The sequence below is a fragment of the Gopherus evgoodei genome, chromosome 1, assembly GCF_007399415.2.
Source record: "Gopherus evgoodei ecotype Sinaloan lineage chromosome 1, rGopEvg1_v1.p, whole genome shotgun sequence".
Classification (NCBI taxonomy): Eukaryota; Metazoa; Chordata; order Testudines; family Testudinidae; genus Gopherus; species Gopherus evgoodei.
Window position 1 is genome coordinate 354,184,987 of NC_044322.1, and position 24,295 is coordinate 354,209,281.

The window sequence follows — 24,295 nt, forward strand, 5'->3', positions numbered from 1 at the left end:
ACCAGCAGACTTTTGACCTTATCTGTCTTGGCCTCAGTTCCTCATCAGTAAAATGAGGATAATACCCACTTATTTCACAAGGGTATTGTGAAATATATATTCATATTTGTGAAGCTCTCAGGTGTTAGTGATGAGTGCCATAGAAAAGCCCATGATGAAATTAATTGTCTTAAGTGCAGGGTTAAAATATTGTGCAGTAAATAAGGCATGGGGCCACACATTGAACAATGAGGCTTAAATAAAATATTGAATCACAGCTCATTAATTAAGCACCATCTGTCTTAACTTTTGAGTGCTTGACTTAGCAACCTTCATGTTCTTTTAAGTAATGCTTATGTACTTTGTGTGTATATGTAATAGCATAGGTATTTCTTTTGATTTTCATTTATGAGGTCCTAACCATAGGATGCTGAGTATGATATCAAAAAGGTACAGCCAGAACATGGCTTTGGACAAATCTCCACAGTAAGACTCCAATATATTTTACAGCATTATATACAAGCTATACTTCCTTTGAAAATATTGCTGACTCATTTTTAAAACTTCATTTATTTTCAAGTATGCAGTGTAGTTGTAGTCGTGTTGGTCCAGGATATTCAAGAGGCATGGTGGGAGAGGTAATATCTTTTATTGGACCAGCTTCTGTTGGTGAGAGAGACTTTTGCTAGATACTAAAGATCATGGACTGAACGGAGACACTGGATTTATGGATTATTACAACAATCTGTAACCCACTACCAAACCCCACCCCAGCTGCTTTTTCCCCCTCACCTCCCTTTCTTTCCTCCCTCTGATTGGAGGGGTATTAACAGGCCACTTCACCTTGAGTGGTCCATTGAAATATGTAACCACTTATGCTAAACAATCTGTTTCTCCTTATATTTAGCAGTGATATTCTGTGTTAGTTTCCCAGACCTGAAGAAGAGTTCTGTGTGAGCGTGAAAGCTTGTCTTTCTCACCAGTAAAAGATATTACCTTACCCACCTTGTTTAAAGATTTAAAGATCTAAATTTAAATAATTAAATTTAAAGATCACTTTGTTTGTGGAAGGAAAAGTTAACAGTTTTGAAAGATTTAGCCCTAGTCCACGCTATAAAATTCCTTGTGTGTAGCTATGTTTCTCAGAGGTGTGTTATAATTATACCAACCTAAGCCCTAGTGTAGACAGCGCTGTGTCAGCAAGAGAGGCTCTCTCACAGAGGTGTAGTTAATAAGCCGAATGAAGAGCTCTCTCCTGTCATCTTAAAACGTCTTCACCTGATACACTTCAGTGGCTCCGATGTAAATTTCTAGTGTAGACCTGCCCTTAGTCTAAATTCACCTTCAAAGTCTGTATTTCAAAATCTATAGAAGCATTTTAGAACTGTTTTTTGCTTCTATTAAAAACAAGCGTTATCCAATGATTGGAGCAGGAGGATCTGAGATTAGGAAATGTGGATTCGGACCCCACTTCCCACTGAATTGCTTTCTGACATTTGACAAGATACTACTTTCATAGAGCTGCAGTTTTATCATATGTTAAATGAGGACAATAATTTATCCAAGTGGATTGAGATTGTTGGCAAAAGGTGCTGTATAAAACAAAATATCTAGGTTTACTACATGGCGGTAACTGTTCTATTATTTAGATGGACATCCCTACCTAGAGAAATGTATCATGTCTGATTCTGTGTAGTGCTCAGCACAACAGAGACCTGATCCTGACTGGGGCTTCTGGACATTACCATAATACCTTACCAAAGTGCAGTAAGTCCACAGGCATGGTTTGAAATTGTACTCCTATTAGCTTTTGTTCATACACACCTTTTGCAGTAAGAAGAAATGCAGACATGAGTTAAAGCTTTAAATTTTGATGAGTAAACTCTTTAAAAACAGATTGTCACCTACACCTAAAAGTAATATGTTTGCTGTAGATTTATTATTAGAATATACAGGGAGTCAATACCTGAACTGGAGTTCTGAAATCTGAAAGCAAACAAATCAAGGACTGTATGTATTGTAGCTTTTTTTGAGAGAGTTGGTCTAATGATCTGAACATATGATTTAGGAGCCTGTACATCATACTGCCAGAGTAAAATTTTCAAAAGCATCTATGCCCCATTTTCTGAAGTGACTTAGGAGCCCAAGCCACAGTGACTTTAAATCAGACTTAGGCTCCTAAATGCATATGTCACTTTTGAAAGTGGGTCTTGGGCTCCTAAGTCACTTAGATGCTTCTGAAAATTTTTCCCCTAGTCCTGGTTTCAATGCTGTCTTCTGTGACCTCAAATAAGTCATATGGGCCCATCAGAGAAGTCTCTAGGGCTCCATGGGAGTGCAGAGGTCCACGTGGAAGAGTTTGCAGAATTAATATCTTAATCTCACTAGGTAATTTACCCCATTTAACTATGGGGATGCTGCATCACTATCTCTCTCAGGAACTGCTTATTAGTTCATAAAATGGTTTGAAGATGAAGAATGTTTATAATTGTTACACTTCTTAAAATGTTCAAGAATCTTAAGAACAAGTAATGGTAGGAATCAGATTAGAGTCTTCCTCTTTATTTGCAAACATAAAACCAGTGTAATTATTGTCCCACATCCTTTTTTTTTGGCTTGATTTTGTTTGTATTAAGGGAAGAGTGTTCATTCTCAAGCCTCTGAGAAGCAATAGCGATAATTTGGAGGTTTTTTACCTTAACACTGGCCTCAGGATCAAGACCTTTAGAGGCCCTAAGCACTGAAAAGATTATGGTGCTCCCCCATATGTAATTCAAAATAAAAACAATACTATACCGTAAAATAACATTTTATTTTTTGAAATGAGACAAAACTTACAAGTATGCTGAAATTAAAATAGCTTCTTTCTAGATTTTCTGATTGCAAAATCCTGGATAAGTTCATCGAAGCTAGCTCGACGAAGCATATCTGCTTCCATACACAATATGGAAAGTGAATCAAGTCTGTCCTGACACATTGTTATTCTCTGAGGGTATCTCTACACTCCGAAATTACTCCGATTTTACAGAAGTCGATTTTTGGGAACAGATTGTGTAGTCAAGTGCATACATCCACACTAGCACATTAATTCGGCGGTGTGCATCCGTAGTACCGTGGCAGGTGTCGACTTTTGGAGCAGTGCACTGTGGTAGCTATCCCACAGTCCCCGCTGCCCATTGGAATTCTGGGTTGAGCTCCCAATGCCTGATGGGGCCAAAAATTTGTCGTGGATGGTTATGGGTAAATGTCATCAGTCAACCCTCCCTCCGTGAAAGCAATGGCAGACATTTCACGCCCTTTTCCCTAGATTGCCCGAGCAGAAACAATAGCACAGCAAGCATGGAGCCTGTTCAGCTCACCACAGCAGTTATGAGCATTGTAAACACCTCACACATTATTGTGCAGTTTATACAGAACTTGAAGCTGAAAAACAGGTGAGGAGGCGATGGCAGCGTGGTGACAAGAGTGATGAGGACATGGACACAGACTTCTCTCAAAGCGCAGGCCCCAGCAATGTGGACATCATGGTGTTAATGGGGCAGGTTCATGCCGTGGAACGCTGATTCTGGGCCCGGGAAACAAGCACAGACTGGTGGGACCGCATAGTGTTGCAAGTTTGGGATGATTCCCAGTGGCTGCAAAACTTTCACAGGCGTATGGGCACTGTCATGGAACTTTGTGACTTGCTTTCCCCTGCCCTGAACCACAAGAATACCAAGATGAAAGCAGCCCTTATAGTTCACAAGCGAGTGACGATAGCCCTCTGGAAGCTTGCGACGCCAGACAGCTACCGGTCAGTCGGGAATCAATTTGGAGTGGGCAGATCTACTGTGGGGGTTGCTGTTCATGCAAGTAGACAACGCAATCACTGAGCTACTCGTATCAAAGGTAGTGACTCTGGGAAATGTGCAGGTCATAGTAGATGGCTTTGCTGCAGTGGGATTTCCGCTGGGTAGGAAAGATAGAAAATGTGGCAAAATACCACCTTGGCTTAACCATGAGATCTTGCATGATTTAAAAAATAAAAAGGAGTCTCATAAAAAATGGAAACAAGGATGAATATAGGCAAACAGAGGAAAGCAGGGGCAAGATTAGAAAGGCAAAGGCACAAAATGAACTCAAACTAGCTATGAGAATAAAGGGTAACAAGAAGACTTTTTATCAATACATTAGAAGCAAGAGGAAGACCAAGGACAGGGTAGGCTCACTGCTCAGTGAGGAGGGAGAAACAGTAACAGGAAACTTGGAAATGGCAGAGATGCTTAATGACTTCTTTGTTTATCTTCACTGAGAAGTCTGAAGGAATGCCTAACATAGAGAATGCTTATGAGAATGGGGTAGGTTTAGAAGATAAAATAAAAAAAGAACAAGTTAAAAATCACTTAGAAAAGTTAGATGCCTGCAAGTCACCGGGGCCTGATGAAATTCATCCTAGAATACTCAAGGAGCTAATAGAGGAGATATCTGAGCCTCTAGCTATTATCTTTGGAAAATCATGGGAGACGGGAGAGATTCCAGAAGACTGGAGAAGAGCAAATATAGTTCCCATCTATAAAAAGGGAAATAAAAACAACCCAGGAAACTACAGACCAGTTAGTTTAGCTTCTGTGCCAGGGAAGATAATGAAGCAAGTAATTAAGAAAATCATCTGCAAACACTTGGAAGATGGTAAGGTGATAGGGAATAGCCAGCATGGATTTGTAAAGAACAAATCGTGTCAAACCAATGTGATAGCTTTCTTTGATAGGATAACGAGTCCTGTGGATAAGGGAGAAGCGGTGGATGTGGTATACCTAGACTTTAGTAAGGCATTTGATACGGTCTTGCATGATATTCTTATCGATAAACTATGCAAATACAATTTAGATGGGGCTACTATAAGGTGGGTGCATAACTGCCTGGATCACCATACTCAGAGAGTAGTTATTAATGGATCCCAATCCTGCTGGAAAGGTATAACAAGTGGGGTTCCGCAGGGGTCTGTTTTGGGACCGGCTCTGTTCAATATCTTCATCAACGACTGAGATGTTGGCATAAAAATTACGCTTATTAAGTTTGCAGACGATACCAAACTGGGAGGGATTGCAACTGCTTTGGAGTACAGGGTCATAATTCAAAATGATCTGGACAAATTGGAGAAATGGTCTGAGGTAAACCGGATGAAGTTTAATAAAAACAAATGCAAAGTGCTCCACTTAGGAAGGAACAATCAGTTTCACACACACAGAATGGGAAGAGACTGTCTAGGAAGGAGTACGGCAGAAAGGGATCTAGGGGTCATAGTGGACCACAAGCTAAATATGAGTCAACAGTGTGATGCTGTTGCAAAAAAATCAAACTTGATTCTGGGATGCATTAACAAGTGTGTTGTGAGCAAGATATGAGAAGTCATTCTTCCATTCTACTCTGCGCTGGTTAGGCCTCAGCTAGAGTATTGTGTCCAGTTCTGGGCACTGCATTTCAAGAAAGATGTGGAGAAATCGGAGAGGGTACAGAGAAGAGCAGCAAGAATGATTAAAGGTCTTGAGAACATGACCTGAGAAGGAAGGCTGAAAGAATTGGGTTTGTTTAGTTTGGAAAAGAGAAGACTGAGAGGGGACATGATAGCAGTTTTCAGATATCTAAAAGGGTGTCATCAGGAGGAGGGAGCAAAATTGGTCACCTTAGCCTCTAATGATAGAACAAGAAGCAATGGGCTTAAACTGCAGCAAGGGAGATTTATGTTGGACATTAGGAAAAAGTTCCTAACTGTCAGGATAGTTAAACACTGGAATAAATTGCCTAGGGAGGTTGTGGAATCTCCATCTCTGGAGATATTTAAGAGTAGGTTAGATAAATGTCTATCAGGGATGGTCTAGACAGTATTTGGTCCTGCCATGAGGGCAGGGGACTGGACTCGATGACCTCTTGAGGTCCCTTCCAGTCCTAGAGTCTGTGAATCTATGAATAACTGTGATGGGGCGATAGACGGAACACACATCCCTATCTTGGGACTGGACCACCAAGGCAGCCAGTACATAAACTGCAAGGGGTACTTTTCAGTATTGCTTCAAGCACTGGTAGATCACAAGGGACATTTCATCAACATCCACGTGGGATGACCGGGAAAGGTTCATGATGCTCGTGTCTTCAGGAGCTCTGGTCTGTTTAAACGGCTGCAGGAAGGGATTTACTTCCTAGACCAGAAAATAACTGTTGGGGATGTTGAAATGCCTATAGTTATCCTTGCGGACCCCTTAATGCCCTGGCTCATGAAGCCACATGCAGGCACCCTGGACAATAGTAGGGAGCTGTTCAACTATAGGTTCAGCAAGTGCAGAATAGTGGTAGAGTGTGCATTTGGACGTTTGAAGGGTCGCTGGCTCAGTTTACTGACTCACTCAGACTTCAGTGAAACCAATATCCCCATTGTTATTGCTGCTTGCTCCACAATCTCTGTGAAAGTAAGGGGGAGATATTTATGGCGGGGTGGGAGGTTGAGGCAAATTGCCTGGTGGCCAGTTATGCACAGCCAGACACCAAGTCGATAAGAAGAGCATATCAGGAAGTGCTGCGCATCAGAGAAGCTTTGAAAACCAGTGTCATGACTGGCCAGGGTACTGTGTGACAGTTCTATTTGTTTCACCTTGATGAAAACCTGCCCCCTTGGTTGACTCTAAAATTCCCTTTAAGCAAACTGCTGCCCTCCCCCCTTTGATCAAAGATTGAAAATTAAAGTCACTATCGTTTAAAAACCCTGTATTCTTTATTAATTGATTATAAAAATAGAGAGATGACTCACAGTGTAGCCCGGGTGGGGTGTGGGAGGAGGGGATGAGGAAAGGAAGAGGCCACTTCAGTACTTGTTGAATGACAGCCTTCTGACCAGTGGGGTGGAGTGGTTGGGTTCCTGGAGCCTGCCCCCCTGCGTTCTTGGGCATCTGGGTGAGGAGATGGCTATGGAACATGGGGAGGAGGGGGATGGCTAAATGGGCTGCAGCAGCAGTCTCTCCATCTGACGTTCCTGAACCTCCACCAGACACCGGATCATGTCCGTTTGTTCCGGCAGTAGCCCCAGCGTTGCTGCATGCATCCTCTGATCTTCCTGCCGCTCCATCCCCAGACACATTAACAGACTTTTTCAGTAGCTGTACTGGCCACAAATGCATCCCAAATCCTCAGGGCAAATTAATCATTAAAAAACGCTTGCTTTTAAACCATGTCTTATATTTACAAAGGTACATTCACCAGAGGTCCCTTCTATGGCTTCATGGTCCGGGATACCGCCTTAGGAGGGTTGGGAGGGTATTTCACTCAGGATGAGAAAAAGATCTTTGCTGTTGGGGAGAATGATGTGCTTTGTAGTCTCCTCAACCTCGTCCTCCTCCTCGTCTTCCTCATCTTCCCCGTCTGCAAAATCCTTAGGCATGGCGACTGAGAGTACCCCATCATCGGAGTCCACAGACAGGGGTGGGATAGTGGTGGCAGCCCCACCCTAGAATTGCTTGCAGCTCAGTGCAGAAGCAGCATGTCTGCGACTCTGTCAAGAGCTTCCATTTGATTCTTTGGCTTTCTGGTACGCTTGTCTCAGCTCCTTAAGTTTCACGCAGAACTGTGTTGAGCGCCTGTTGTGGCCTCTGTCCATCATGGCCTTGGAGATTTTTTCAAATGTTTTGGCATTCCATCTTTGGGAGCGGAGTTCTGATAGCATGGATTTGTCTCCCCATACAGTGATCAGATCCAGTACCTCCTGTATGGTCCATGCTGGAGCTCTTTTTAGATTCTGGGACTGCATCTCCACCTGTTCTGATCAGTTCTCCACACTGCGCAAACAGGAAATGAAATTCAAAAGTTCGCGGGGCTTTTCCTGTCTACTTGGTCAGTGCATCTGAGTTCAGATTGCTGTCCAGAGCAGTCACAATGGTGCACTGTGAGATAGCTCCCACAGGCCAATACCATCGAGTTGCGTCCACACTAACCCTAATTCGAACCATCAATGTCCATTTCAGTGCTACTCCCCTCATCGGGGAGGAGTACAGAAATCGATTTTAAGAGCCTTTTATGTCGACAAAAATGGTTTCGTTCTGTGGATGAGTGCTGGGTTAATTCAATTTAACACTGCTAAATTCGACCTAAACTGGTAGAGTAGACCAGGCCTGAGAGTTTTTATTCTTTTCAGCTGTGAAAAAGAGCGTTTTGCAGAGCAGTTAGTAATCATCAAAGTTAGATGCGATTGCTACATTTGGAAATACACAGTGTATTCCATCTTTCAATATTGTGTCATGAAGATCAATGTGATTGAATTTCATTTTCCTGTTTCATTAAACTTTGCGTGCATATAACCGTGGAACTGCCGCTCTTCTCCACAGAGGTTTATGTTCAAGTCAACAGGATATGATTTAACTAGCTTTTGGGAAACTTGTGACTATTGTTCATCAGATAAGTCCATAAAGTTTAGAAAAGAAAATCTACTTGATACTTCTTTGTACACTTCACCTCTCCTCTTCATATGAGCTTCAAGTGTATCAATTATAGTGTAGTAAGTAGCTACGCAAAATTTGTCTCTAGGACTCACTGCTGTTTCTGTTGAACTGCTATCATTTGCCTGTTTTTCCCTGATTCGCTTGCAGGACTGGGCTTCTTTGTAGTTAGTATCAGGCCAGATATCTTTTGATATGTCTTCAGATCTTTTGAAATCATTCCTCAAAGTGTGTAAGTGGTCTGCTAATGATTGACAGAGGTCTGCACATGTTTTCAAATCCAATTTTTTTTCTTGGAGAGCTTGACTTGTGTGGTAAGTGGTGTAAAATTTCATTCCACATGGTCAACATGAATACAAACTCTAGTTCTTGCACCTTGTTTGTAATGTTTTCTGCCTGTCATATAGTTTCTCCCTTTTGTGATTGATCTTCAGCTATATTTTCTAATGCATCCACAGTCTTTGAGTAGGACTCCAGAATTGCACTTGTTGCCACTGCTTGTGCCTCCCAGCGAGTATTAGAGATTTCAGCACATGATCATTGCCCAAATATGTTTTAAGAACTGCCCATCGGTGTGTTGAGGTAGAGAAAAATGTATAAAGTAACTGGACCATTGAGAAAAACCTTACTGCCACTGGAAAACAATCAACAGCACTGCAGCCAACAAGATTGAGAGAGTGTGCAGCACATGGTATTAATGTGGCATATTTGTTATGTTCTAGAAGCTTCTTCTGCATTCCTTGATAACGTGACATGTTGGCAGCATTGTCATAAGATTGACCTCTGCACTTCGAGAAATCTGTTTTGCAAACTTGTCACAGATAATGCAGTACTTGATTTGCCATTTCTTCACCAGTGTGGCTTTTCAAATTGAGGAATGTTGTAAATCGTTCAACTAGTTTTCCACCTGTGGGAGACGCACATCTTTGTACAATACTCAATTGATCAATATGTGAAAGATCAGGTGCAGAGTCGACAGATAAACTGAAGTACCCAGCAGTACTTATTTCTTCCACAATAGCTGAACAAACTTTGTCACTTATTAGACCAATGAGTTCATCACATATTGTCTTGGATAAGTATGATGGGTTACTTTTGCCAGCATGCCCATATTTTGAGATATGGCCTGCTAAAAATGGGTCAAACAGAGCCACAAGCTCAAGAAATTTCTATTCTGCAATGATCCAAATGTGTCATTTGATCCCTGGAAAAGGATCACATCCACATGTTCTGGAATGGTGTTTTTTTCACCAATAGAAGAAGGGTCAGTCTCTGAAACACCTACAGGTTTTGGAACAATGTCTGTGGTATTGAGAGAAGATGTTCCTTCTGATGAATTCGCTTTGAAAAATGATGTGGGCTTTGGAAGATTTTGGAAAATGTCACTAGTTTTTTGTTTCTTTTCTCCTGCCTATTTACATTTCTGTGCTCCACTCGGTTGGTTATGTTTCATCCTGCCCCTTATCTCAGTTATCTGAACTTTAAAAAAAAAAATATTACACAACGTACACTTTATTTATATATTTATAAATGAAAAAAATGAATCAAGTATGTATGACTCAGAAAAATATATTGATAATAAAACAAATTTATTGCAATACATGACAGGATCTGATTTCATCACATGATTTCGATCTACGTTAGTAGGACACCTCCCCCCCCCCGCTTAAGTGGGGATAAGTAATAAAAAGAGAACAGAAAAACAGGGGAAGAGTGTGTAGTGAAGTGTAAGGAAGTCTGACAAAGTTCTGATTTTTCCCATGATGACTACCTCGATGATTTTTTTGAAATATCAAATACCAATTTTTTTTTAAACTTTTTTTTTTTTGGGTGCCCCTGCTTTGCTGGTCCCCTAAGTACATACTTAGTCTGCCTATTGGGAAATCCAGCCCTGACTGGCCTTTTCAGTGTATATTCATTATAGTACCTCACTACGTAAAAATATCAGAAACTCTTGGAATATGTCTAGTTAGCAAAAAACAAAACAACCCCCCCCCCCCCCCCCCGTGTCTGGCCCATGCTTGCTAGTTCCAGGTCATTGGACTCCAGCTGTGAGGCCATTTCATTGCTGTGTAGACTTCCAGGCTCAGGTGGGAGCCCGAGCTCTGGGACTCTCCTACATCACAGGCTCCTAGAGCCCAGTGTCCAGCCCGGGCAAGCCCAGAAGTCTACACAGCAATGAAACAGCCCTGCAGCCTGATCCTCGTGAGCCTAAGTCGGCTGGTATGGGCCAACCATGGGTGTCTCGTTGCTGTGTGGATGTACCTTTTGAGCAATGTTTCCTGAAGGGAAATGGGGGAAGCACCAAGGAATGGACCACATTGGCAGGCAGAGAAGAGACATCATGGTCAAACCTCTCACTTGTTCTCCAGAGTCTCAGCTTTCAGTCTTGTCTGTGCTTAAAAGTTTTTGGTTTTTTTTATAGCTACACAAGCAAAACCCTCCTAGTGTAGACTCATTTATACTGTCCAAAAAGTGTTTCTCATGGTACAGCTTATTCTGATTCGGCGAGCAAAATAAATTATGCCTTTTTGCGAGTATAACTGCTTCTACAGAAGGTTTTTTGCCAGTATAGCTACCGTCATAAAAAAAATCCTCCCCCTTACCTAACATAGCTGTGCTGGTAAAACTTTTAAGTGTAGAACTGGCTTTCATGTTTTTATATATAAAAGAAAAAGTTGGGGTTTAGCTGTTCTGATTGCAGAATAAACCTGAATGTAAGTGGTGCAGCAATACATACCTGAAACTGCAGAGAGCCTGAAACAATCTCTCTTGCTCTAAACTGCCACACTCATTTCAATGAGTACTGACTCATTTGCAAATGAGGGCACCTTAAATGTCTTAAATTTTCACTGCTCGTCAAAGCATTTTAAAAAGGAGATTAAGTATATTATTAACCATTTCCCAAAGTGGGGGACAGGGGATGGAAGCTTTGTAAATGAAAACAAATCTGTAGATTTTAATGTCTCATTGGAATTTTAGGAGTGTGAGATTTCATTTTTCTGAAGGAGGACTCAGCTTTAAATTTTCAAACACTGACCTAGAGAGAAATATATGGGTACAAAAAAGAGAGAAAATATTAGACGGGTAATGTGTGAGTGTGTTTTTTAGCATGTTTGGTAAATGTCTAGTATAAAATAACTGCCTGTGATTTTTTTTTTCTGTTTAATTAGTTAGATGTGTTTCATTCCATTTGCAAAATTGTTAAAGACTCCATAAAGGTATTTCACCTCTCTAGTAGACTTTTTCTTTGACTTTTTATCAAAATACGTATTTGTTCACAATAATGTTCTTGTTCCAATCTAGAACATCTGCTGAAGTTACAAATGGAAGAACTTGTAGAATTTCTTCAGGAGACTCTAGCCAAGGATTTCTTCTTAGAAGATGACTTTGTAATAGAGCAGCTCCAGAATTCAATGTCTGAACTGAAACGAGCAAAGTTGGATCTACCAGCAGCTGGTAAGAAACTTCCACCACACATACTGATCTATACCTTAAGAACTTTTTGAACAAATTAAGTACTGTGTATAGTTGCCCACTTATAAAGTGCTAATTGTCTGCCATTAACATCCATGAATACTTTGCTTCCTCATCACTACAAAGTGGTTATTGTATCTGAATGACTTTTAGGTTTACAAAAGAAAACTGCCACCTTGAATCCTGAGCCTGCTACAGTTTAAAAAAAAAAAATGTTAGCACTTAATTGCATTTATATGAAAAACACTTAAACTTCCTAGGTTCAGATAACTCTGTTGAATTAACTTTTATTAAGTTTAACTTTTAAAATAGAGATGTTTACAAGCAAGAAGATAAAAATCAGGGGATGCTTACTTTTCAAGCCAACAAATTTCAGTCCAGGGTTCTATATTGGTTTATAGATTAGCCACTGCACAGAACTGCTATTCCCCCGAAATATAACCAGAACAAAACATTCTCCTTTTGGTGAAATACACCCTTTAAATTCTTTCTAGCTAGTCATCCTTTCTAAATCTTGAACTGATTCACCACCTCCTTTCCCTCAGAAACTTTGTGTCTCTATTCTGTAGTAGAAGGGAAGGGGTTATTTTTACTTTCAGAGCTATGTATGGACTGCGTAATGAAGCACTCCTTTCTGCGTAGATATTCTTTCACCTTTTAAAAAGAGCCCTCCATCTTTAAAAATATCAAATTATCTTGTGATTATTTACAGCTCTCTATAGCTATATTATAACACAGAAATATGTTAAAAGAATATTATTAAGGTTGCAAAGTCAAGGACTCAAAAGTTTGGAAATGCCAGAATTAAGGTTGCTCGGACAACATTAATTTGACTGCCTCCTGCATATGCATTGTGATACAGTCTTTAATTACATGCTCACTCATAATTTTTTTTATCTTTGTTCATTGTGTGGCCCTAGGCTTTATTTAGTGCACACTATTCAACTGTGCTCCAAAAAAAAGAATTATTAATTTCGTTATTCAGTTTCCCCCTCCCACCTATTTGTTCTGTCTACTTCAGTGGTTCTCAAACTGGGGGGTGGGACCCCTCAGGGGGTCACGAGGTTATTACATGGGGAGTTGCGAGCTGTCAGCCTCCTTTTCAAACCCCGCTTTGCCCCTAGCTTTTATAATGGCATTATATTAAAAATACTTTTATATATATTTATGGGGGGGGTCGCACTCAGTTTTTGTCAATGAGAATTTCCTAGAGTTTTAATAGGATAAGCAACAAGGGTGATTTAGGTTCGACATTAGGAAAATCTTCCTAACTGTCAGTGTGGTTAAGCATTGGAATAAATTGTCTGGGGAGGTTGTGGAACCTCCATCATTGGAGACGTTTAAGAGCAGGTTAGATAAACCTGGGATGGTCTAGATCAGGCCTGCACAACTCGTAAAGCAGTGAGGGCTGTATTACTCCAAAGAAAACAGCTGAGGGGCAAACTCCCTCAGCCCCGCCGAAACACCCCAGCCCCCCCCCCCCCAACACATCCCCTCACCCAACACACACACGGGCTGCAGGCAGGACTGGCGCTAGGGGTTTTAGCGCCTTAGGCACATGGCAATTTCACCGCCCCCCGTGCGCTGGTCCCGTGTCTCCGGTGGAACTGCCGCAGTCGTGGCTGCGGGAGGTCCACTGGAGCCACGCGAGCAGCCGACCGTCCGCAGGCGTGACTGCAGCAGCTCCACCGGAGCTGCTGCCACCCCCTCCAGCAAAACGCCGCCCACCAATAATCCTGGTGCCCAGGCAAGTGCCTAGGCCACCTAAATGGAAGCACCGGCCCTGGCTGCAGGGAGCAGGGGGCAGTGTGATAGGGGCTGGGGAGGGGGAAGGTCCCTAGACCAGGGAAGGGGGCAGCAGTTGGGGCAGGGCAGGTGCCGCACGCACACGTACGTACATATGTACGTCTCCCCGGGGGATTTCCTGGCTGCCCACAGACAGTTCAACCCCCACTCTCCCCCCGATCACCACAGAGGCCACCCTGGGACCAACCAGCATAGTAGCTGCCCCACCCCCAACTGAAGGGGAGGACTTGGTGGGGTCTCGGCCCAGTCCTCACCCCCTGAGCTGCGGCTCAAGCCCAGGCTGGGCGCCCCTCCCCTCGCTCAGCACTTACCAGCTCTGCCTTGTGCCCAGCACTTCCTGCCTTAGTAGGCCCCCAGAAGTGACACACTCGCTGTATGCCAGACTGGGGGAGCAGGAGACGGAGACACATTCGGTTCTGGCCATTAGGGCGGTTGGAGTGCGGTGCACGCGGGGCTGTGAGGTACGCTCCCCCACCCCCCCACGGCAAGAGGTGAACCCAGCAGCCCCACTCCGCCACTTGCCCATGGGTTGCACAGTGAGCCACATGTGGCTCTAGATATAACTTAGTCCTTCCATGAGTTCAGGTGTCTGGACTAGATGATCTCTCAAGTTCTCTTCCAGTTCTACGATTCTGTTGTTCTATATTGCAGAGTCAACAACCCACCCTGATTTCCCCTGAGGTGTACAGGAATATGGAAGTAGCTGGAGATGTTTGAGGTGGAGATCAGGGGAGAGAATGATCAGAGGGAATAGTGTGGAGAAGGAAGGCTTGGAGAACAAGAACCCTTGGTGTGTGTTTCGCCACCCTGGCATCCCCGGGACTCTGATGAGGCAGAGGAAGCCCTGCTGGAAAAGGGATGATTGGGTACTGGTAGAGAATGGGGACTTGTTTCCCCCCGCAACTCATCTCATCCTGGTGCACAGGGGATGGGGAACTCTAGTTCTCCATCAACAAACGAGATGGGAAAGTTGAGTGAGCTAACTGGGCAGTTGGTTGTAGGGTCCGTCCTTACCTAATACTTCCAGCACATCCAGTATTTCTAGGTTAGGGAGCCTGTCAAGTATGGTATTTGTTCTGCTGGACCAGGCACAGCTCTTCAGCTCAGAGGTCTCTCTGTCAAAGCCATGGAGCATTGACAGAAGTATGAGAGCCCCCCGCTTTGGAGATCTCAATTCCTCCCCTTTGGGAACCCTGATAACCTCTCCCTCCTCACCCTCCACCGCCGGCCTGCTTGAATGTGCCTGGGTTTATATCATACAGGAGATATGCACACACTGGTGTTCATTCTCTCTTACTTCAAGATGAAGGAGGGAATCAAGAACCAGGCCGGACAGGACTTCTCTCCCCATTTTCAGATTCCTGTTGAAAGGAGAAAGAGGCTAAGTGAAGTTTCCCAGTCAGATGTGTGCTCCAGTGGGAGTAAAATAAACTCTGAAAGCACTTTCAATTTGATTTTCTTCTGAAGGAGAAGTGTCAGACTGAGGGAGACCTTCCTATGCTGTTTCTCCTCATGATAGAAATCATACTTCTCTTCAGTGTGTAACCCATGTTTATGCAGTGTTGCTCTGACCCCCTTCTAGGGGCTACTCCATATACAGCAGGGGTTTTTAAACTGGGGGTTGGGACACCTCAGGCTTGTGAGGTTATTACATGGGGAGTCGCAAGCTGTCAACCTCCACCCCAACCCCACTTTGCCTCCAGCATTTATAATGGTGTTAAATATATAAAAAAGTGTTTTTAATTTATGGGAGGGGTCACCCTCAGAGGCTTGCTATGTGAAAGGGGTAACCAGTACAAAAGTTTGAGAACCACTGATTATACAGGGCTACAGCCTTTGTGATACAGAAGCTGGGTTCTTTAGGTCAGGCAGTAGGAGCTCTTGCTTTTTACATCCAGAGGTCCCCGGTTCAGGCCTTGCTGTTGCCCACTCATCCTGGAGTGTCACTTTAAAGCAGAAAGAAAGATTGGGTTCATACCAAGTTCTCACTGACGGTAATGAAATAGGACAAGTGTCTAATCCTAGGTCTCCCATGGGAAGGGAGCAGACGTTCTTTAAGGGAGTGAGGTGTGCACTAGAGATACATGTATTTGAGTGTTTGATATATCACAGAGGAAGGGAGTATTTAGGAGTAAATATCTCTGGGGAACGATGATCCATGGAGGTGCAAGGCACATATCTCTACCCTGAGAGGAGACTTTGATTTTTCTTTATTTCTGCCTTAGTAGCCTGGGAAACTATCTGTATGTGTGGTATATTTTTGTTTGGGGTGAGTGGAAATATTACTCAACTTTTTCACAAAATAAATATAAAATACCTTTATCCTAATCCTCAGAAATCTAGCAGATTTGAATCCTGTTGTCCTTAGCTGAGTAAGTCTGATGCCTCATTTGTTCTTCCTATGAATTTCACAAGCCTTTGATTTTTCTTCACTCTGATCGTTTTGGTTTTTCTAATCACTGTCTTCAGGCAATAATATTTTTCTACAGGCTCTCAGCATTCTCTAGACATTTAACCTTACGCAAATATCTGTCTGTCTGATTCTGCTACTTGCATGATCTTTAGCCTTTTTATTTATTTATTTTTTTACATAAACTTGTCAAATCACTATATGCCATGTAGCAATGCATAGAAAAACTAGTCTGGTCATGTAAGCATCCATTAGTCTGGGGAAAAAAACATAGAATCATAGATTACTAGGGTTGGAAGGGACCTCAAGAGATCATCTAGTCCAACCCCCTGCTCAAAGCAGGACCAATCCCCAAATCCTTAAATGACTCCCTTAAGGATTGAACTCACAACCCTGGATTTAGCAGGCCAATGCTCAAACCACTGAGCTATCCCTCCCCCATGTTTGTTTTATTTTTTTCCCTCAACTAAAATTGGAGAGAAATACCACTTCCTTTCTTACATTCTTGCACTGAGCAAAAATTACACCTTTCATTGTTATGAACTAAAAACGGTTTAAAATGAACATAAAAATAAGCCTTCAACAGACTGCATCAGTATCAGTCATCCAGAACTAATTAAGCTCAGTGGAATTCTCCATCTGTCAGTCTTTGTTAGTACAGTAAAATCTAGACACCTTATTTGGGCAGATATCAAAAAAGGTATTAACTCTGCCCAGCACTTTAAAGTAATGCAAGTTTCCTCCTGGAAGAGCGTTCCCTTGGTTTCGTCTTCCATGGATTTAAACTAAGAACCAAAGAGCTCCCTTTCTTCAGAAGAAGGGGAGGGAAATGAAGAGGCAGAAAAATGTCAATATTTGTTTTGATTATTTTTTTTGTTTGTTTAAATGGTTTGCCTACGTGTATTGAGATGAAGCCATTAAATACTTAGTGTGAACATCCAAGTTCCAGGAGCACAATGAGATAACAATCAAGTTAGTTGCCATGGAGCTAGCCATAAAGCATAGGGCACCCACTGAAATGTTGAAGACCAAAGCCAGGAATATTGTTCATAGAGCAGATTGCAGATCTTTAACCTTTCTGGCAGAATCCTCTTGTGAATGAATCTGTGCCAGGATGGCCTCTGCTAACCTGGTGAAAGCTTTAGGAATGTGGAGTGCTTCTGAAGATGCCTCATAGTTTCAAGCCCCTCCTTTCATCAAGCCACCAGGAGGAGGACTACAAATGCTTATGTAGAGGCAAGCAACCCTTCTGAGATTTCTCCTCTGCACTCCCTCAGACAGTCTTAAATAACATCTCCTGGGGCCATAGCAATGTAGTGAGGGGTACACGGCCAAGGAACAACTTCTAAAATCTGATAATACACACTACCTCTAAGTCTGCGTGACTTGAGTCTCCATCCTCCTGATGGACCCTTTTGGAACAGGCTCAACACAGATTCTTTACTTGCCCGGTGTCAAAAAATCCTTCGAATTGCTCCTAAATGATGGGAATAACTTCCCACCTATTCTCAGTAGAACTAGTAACAAAAGCAATGTGCTTCCAAGAGGCTTGCCTCCACCTTCTCTGTCGACCTTAGGCAGTTGGGTGGAAACTGGATCCTGAATCTAAAGTTCTTGAACAAGTCAGTCAGGTCAGAATTCAAAATTCGAAGATCCTGAAGTCTACTCTTGCGGCAACCTACCATCCATATTGTGATCCACAAAGTACAAAAGTGGCCCAAAAATCATCCTGTGACCCAAATCTCACATTTCTTTGTGTCTGTGAAGCCTTCAGTGGAGCTACAATTTAAAGTAGCTGAAAATTTCTCCTGAGGTCATCTAATAGGCACTGCTCCACTTTTACGTAGGCACTATTTCTGTCAAATTCCAAACTTAGAATCTGCCTTTGTCCGCTTAGTCATTTTACACTCTCTGTGTGTGGTAACCCTTGCTTTAAGGTTTGGCTGCCTCAGTTGCACCCAACTTTTCTGTATGCGGGAAAAATTGGTGGGAAGTTTGAATATTATGTATTATATTTTTCACAGATTTTGTTTTTCAGTTTAATATTTTTCTATGAATTCTGCAGCCATGTATGTAATATTTTAGTGATAATCTGCCAAAGGATGTTTGCCATTAGCTGTAAATGTTAGACAGTGAAATGCATCTTACGACACTGACAAGTAAGGCAACAAAATTATGAAACTCTGCGTGATGTACTATTTCTGATGCTATGCATCTATTTTTTTTGTTTCAGAAGAATTTGGGATTTTTCACTTATATGTTTGGAGAAAACAAACGTAGCTATTTTTTAATTTTTGTATTGCATTTTATTTATTAACCAACTAAACCAAAATACCTTTCTATCATGTGTTTCCTATAATTTTGCTAGTGCTTGTCTGATGTGTATTTTCTGATGTTATAAAAGGATAGTAGGGCATGGAATGGTGTTATTTCCAGCAATTTTATATATTGGTTCTGCACTATTTAAAAATCTTTTATTGCTTGACCTCTTTAGTTTGCACATTTTTATATCACTATAAATGAAATTATGATGCAGCTGGTGGTGATTCAGGTTTTTTTACCGAGTCTTTCAGTGCAATTTTTCCCAAGAAATGTAAGAACTAGTGACATAAAATGTAATGTGATTATAACTAGAAAATGACTATAAAAAGTCACTTTGCTTTGACACAAAACTATCCTGGAAGTCTGTTAAGCATTTTTCATTAATTGCATTGTTTTTAATCTAAATACAAATGTTTATAATTATAAAGTGAGTTTCTGCGACCATCAGCACTGCAAACCTAATATAGCTACAGAAAAGCAAACTGTGTGTTCTCATCTACCTCATGCTCCATCATCAAAATTACCATCCAAATTATAAGTCCAGAATCCCCTTTTGTTGATGATGGCATTTTGAGGAGCAAGAAGCTAGTCTGACTTTCTGATAGCAGCTTGAACTTCCGATACAAGCAGTAACATTTTAAAAAGTCCTTTTTGACTTGTTAATGGAGCAAATAAGATGGAGAAAGGCACTGATGGTAAATAAACACAAAATACCAAGATGTCATTTTAACTGAATACTTTTTCTGACCCTTTACCATGCCCGAAAACTGTATTAGAACAAAGTGTGTGTATATGCTTGTGCTGAAATTAAGGACTAGACTGTTCTTCACCGGAGAGAGCACTTAAAGCACTTTCCTCCAATTATATGTCTGTTATTCAGTTCAAGAAGCTGTTAGTGCCTACTGAAGCAATTAATCTGTCAAGTCTTGTAGTTGGGATTGATTTCCACTGGGTGGTGACAGAGACTTTTTAGATCAAGAGTAAGTCAGTAGAATAGAAACCCTTTTAATGTGACTCTAATTTCAGATCATTTTAGGACTAGTTATATTGGCTCCTTTGTTTCCCCCCGTTTTTTGCTGCTCTGTCTGGTTTTGGTACTGATGCTGCATGGACTCCCCTAACTTTAGACACAGGATAACCAAATCGTTACACGCATCCACAAAAAAAATGGCACAGTATCAACTGTGCAGTTTCTCATGCAGAGTTTCTATCAGATTCCTTTTGAGGAAGGCCCAATAATTAAACATTTTGTTTAGTTTCTTGGTATGTTAAAGGGGAGCAGGAGGAGGAAGAATACAATTTCACACCTCATTGTGCATCTAATAGTGGCTGGCTTAGAAAAATCCAGTTGCCCAGAAAGCTCCAGAAAACAAAACCAGCACATTTGGGCAATAATAATGTTAATTATTGCTACCAAAACAGTTGCCAGCTGACAGTTTCCACTTCATATTTTCTGTTTTTTTCAGTTACCCTATTAATATGATCTTTTGGGGCAAATGCATCTTAAAGAGAAGATTTGTTAGACCTTTTGTAAACTATATAAAAATTCCCAGCCCAGAAACAACTGTTAACATGATAAAAATGTGCCCTGCAGTCAAACAAGTGAGTGTGCCCTGAATGTTAGTAGTAAACTCAATCTTTGGACCAATGGTGGAAACAAATTCCAGTTAAGGCAGCAACACTGAGAACACCCTGTTGCTAATTCTTAGGTGTTCAGATCTGGGGACTCTTAGCAATTGAGCTTAAAAATCGCAGTTGAAGGGGTCAAGGTAAAAGTGTGGCTGAGGCTGCAGGTTAAGCTTTAGGCTGAAGTGTGGTGGAACATGATGCAGAACTTGCAAGGGAATATTTGGCATGTTACTGTGACAAGTCATGAGATGTTTTATTTGCATACTTTTTCTCAGCAGAGGGGCCTGTGCACGCGCTCTCTATTTCTATTGTTATTTGCTTGCTCTTTCACTCTGGGTATTTTTTTTTTCCTCAGTTTGCTTTTCTTAGAGGTGAGGATATGAACCTGTTTTTCTTTTTGCTCTGTTCCTACCAGCACCCGACATCGTGGTCTTCCTGTTCGCTACTACCCCCCAAGTGTCTCCTGGTATTTTATCTCTGGCTTTTTCACAACATTCGTGTACATGATTTGCATGCTTTCTTTGTGAGTTTGAGCCATATATATTTGCATTAATATGCATGGTGATGGGTGTGCAAATTATTCTTCCCGTTTTTATTTCATGTTCCTCAAAGGATTTCATTTTCTTTAATTTTAGGTTAATTTAAGAGCTCTTATTGTTTTCAGGGACAATAAATTATTCTTGGCAATCTGCTGCAGTTGGTAGCCCCTAAGAATGATTGATTGATTGTGGATTTACTGGGAGTGACGAACACCCTAATTAAATATAGTCTGTTCTGTTTGATGTTGTGTTGATTTCTAGTAGATCTTAAACACATATTTTATAGCTTAAAACAAAGTGCTTTTTTGTAGGAGGTGTCAGTGGTTTGGAATATACCTTTATGCTGTAAGATTCTTGTTATTGGTCCATGCCACTACCCCATCACTTTTGATGATGTCTTTAGCCTGGATTGTGTTATGGTAAGAGATGGGCAAACCTTAGTGAATGTTAATCTGAGCATGACTGAGCCTAGGATTCAGGTATGTGTTTTGCTGCTTTGCCTGTTAGGAAAACGGAGCATAGCTAACAGAGTTTAGTAAAGTGGCTGTATCTGGAGTACAAATTTTATTGACTGATCCAGACAAGATTTTTGACGTTTGAGTGTGAGGCCAAGTTAATTTGTGTTGCATGGAGGCTTTATGATGAAGATATAAAGCTGTGTCTTTTTTCATCCTATATCTTATCTTTTGTTTCTGTGCAGACTCTATGCTCCAGTATCATCAAATCATAGGACGCTAAAGCCTGGTATCACGTTATTAAAATGCCCACGGTTTTATCTTTCTGAAGAACAGTTGTAGGCTTGGAACATTTTGGCTGCTACTCTGGTCTTAGCATTCATTCTAAAGTTTAACAGCTTCACAATAGTGTTCCATAACTAATATTACAGTGTAGGGTTGTCCTGACATCCTTCTTATAACTATAATTCAGGTTAGTGCATACATCATATAAACCACACACACCAGTGCTAATGCACTCTGTTACTGTGAACCATGCAAGAAAGATTACAGAAAATCATCTTCAAAGCAATGTAGAATTCAATAAAAAATGTCTGCAATATTCTCACTTGGATTTTATGAAAGCTTAATGATAATTAAGAGACCTTAAGTATGTCTAATTAAAAAAACCGAAAACTTATTGTTCAACCAAGCACATTTCAGAGGATTCCAATCTGCTCTGTGAATTTCTTCAAGACTGAAAGAGAAGGGGAAACAGTTGATGCTTTTAAATGTGTATATGCAAATACAGAAAGCATTGATGTAGGTACTGGAAGAGCTCTGGAATGCATATTTAAATATGAATGCAACTATTTATTATTTAAAAATAGATTGAATAGTTACATTTCAAGCATGGAAGACGTTATTGACAAAGGAGGACCATTTTTTCTTAAGATGTTTATTGCATACAAGCACATTAAATTATCTGTGTTAAAATTACATTACTGGTGGGCCATGTTACAACATCCCATAACTCCTTATGGATCACCTGAAAGTTGCAAACTACTTAACAGCTCATAAAACCAAGATCACTTCTGTATAATTTATGTCCTTCAAAAAAAGTTTATGTATTGTATGTATTTACTTCCCAATGCAGACTTCATTCTTATCATTAAAATAGACAGTTTAGTATTACACAGAAGTGCTCTGTGAAATGCTGCACTTCTTAATTTAAAAAAATGCATTGAGACAAATAAGATGGGAAAAACTAATGACATATAGCTCTAGTGTTGGAATATTTATTAAGGGTGAAATTCATCCCTGTGTAGAAAACAAGCACAAGGTCTTAAGTTCTGCATACACCCTAGTTGGAGGGAATAAGGGCGCCATAAATGATTTAAAGGTTTTGCAGAGCCTCTGTAGGGAGTGAATTCCACCCCAAGAAGAATATGGGACAGTTTTTAACTGTGTGATATAGTGTTCAGTATATTGTCTTGGAAAGCCATCTTTATGAAGGAATCTCTCAGCATTCTTAAAGCACCTGTCATCATAGTTTCTATGTATTCTATATGGATTGTAAAAAACCAGAACCATGCAGAAGAGCAATCAGTTCTTTCTTACTAATCCTGTCATCTGTGCGATTTGAGTGCGCTTGCTGATTCAGGTTTTCTAAGACATTTATGGATTTTCTATTAGCCCCTTCATAGTTTCTGTGCCTTTTTCTGTGTCTTGGAAATTTGTGGGAAAACAATTCAACTTAACTTTATTTTCTTAATCTTCAACTTGCAAGTTTCACTTACTGTCTTTTGAAATATAACTGTAACAGAGTGGTACGATCCACCACTCTGCATAGGGATGCTGGACTCTTCTGTGATCTGTCAGGTTAGCAGGAGTTAGTGCCCTGCATAAATAAGCTGAGTGAATTCTACTGACTGTGGCAGGAAGCTTGTTAACTCTGCCAAGTTATGAGACCTTTTAATTAGAGTGAAACCAGTGATAGACTCGAGGAAACTTAAGAACAGTCAGGCTGGAAGGATTAAGTTTAGGCTGACGTTTGTTTTAAATTAGCAGTGCAGCAAGATCTCAGGCAGGGGGTAAGTTTGACCTTACACAGCACAGTAGACTTCATTTGGAGCACATTGAGAGTGACCACCAGCATACAACAACTATGAAATTGGCATTAGTTAGGCAAGTAAGAAACAGAGACTTTTCTGTTAAACTCTCATTTTGTTACCTTGTCATCTCTCCCACCCTCATCATGTTTCTGTTTTGTGCACCTGTCACCTCCTGTCTGACACCTAGATTGTAAATTGTTTTTAATTGCCTATGCAGAATCTAGCATGATGTGGCCCTGATCATTGATGGCAGTTCCTATGTGCTATCCAGTGATAATCTCAGTTTTTGCCATCCCCCTCTAATGAGAATCAGCTGTCAAAGATTGAACTCATATTATTGTTTATACAATTTCCATGAGGCTATTAATACTTCTGAGCACTATATTTTAGAGCAGGGATTGTCAACCTTTGGCATGCGGCTCGCCAGGGTAAGCACCCTGGCGGGCCTGGCCGGTTTGTTTACCTGCTGCATCCACAGGTTTGGCTGATCGTGGCTTCCAGTGGCTGTGGTTCACGGCTCCAGGCCAATTGGGGCTGCGGGAAGCGGCGCGGGCCAAGGGATGTGCTGGCTGCTGCTTCCCGCCGCCCTCACTGGCCTGGAGCTGCGAACCGTGGCCACTGGGAGCCGCGATTGGCTGAACCTGTGGAAGCAGTAGGTAAACAAACTGGTCCGGCCTGCCAGAGTGCTTACCTGTAGGGCCGCATACCAAAGGTTGATGATCCGTGTTTTAGAGAGACAACTGAGTGTTCGTTCAGGTGCACTATACAGAGACACAGAATGAATTGTTCATACTAGTAACTGGTGGTGATGAGATGTTAACTTTTAACTTCAGATTTTCCAGTGATAGATGAAAGTTGCATGGTCCTGTGTCTCTAGTGCAGCAATGAGGATCAAAACACTAAATTATTTCTCTACCAATGATTTTACATAGCTTTTCTATATAATTTTTCAGCAAATCCAGGGCTTTTTTTTTTTCTGTCCTTGCAGTTTTTACTTAGTAAGCTGATATATGATAGAGTTTATTTGGCTATCCTGTCTGATTTTTAAAAGTTACAGGCAAATTTTCAAACAGATTGTGTGGGGGATGCATTTAAAAATTACGTACTTAACTTTTTTCTATTTATA

General features: G+C 41.2%; 1 protein-coding gene across 4 annotated transcripts in view; it reads left to right on the forward strand.

The window, feature by feature from the left end:
- USP6NL (USP6 N-terminal like) overlaps window positions 1–24,295 on the forward strand; it is a 214,838-nt gene that overhangs the window by 184,513 nt on the left and 6,030 nt on the right. For all 4 annotated transcript variants that reach the window (XM_030569272.1, XM_030569182.1, XM_030569096.1 and 1 more), the window contains one exon: window positions 11,745–11,897. In XM_030569272.1, the coding sequence (XP_030425132.1) occupies window positions 11,745–11,897 (153 nt within the window). The remainder of the gene's footprint in view (window positions 1–11,744; window positions 11,898–24,295) is intronic.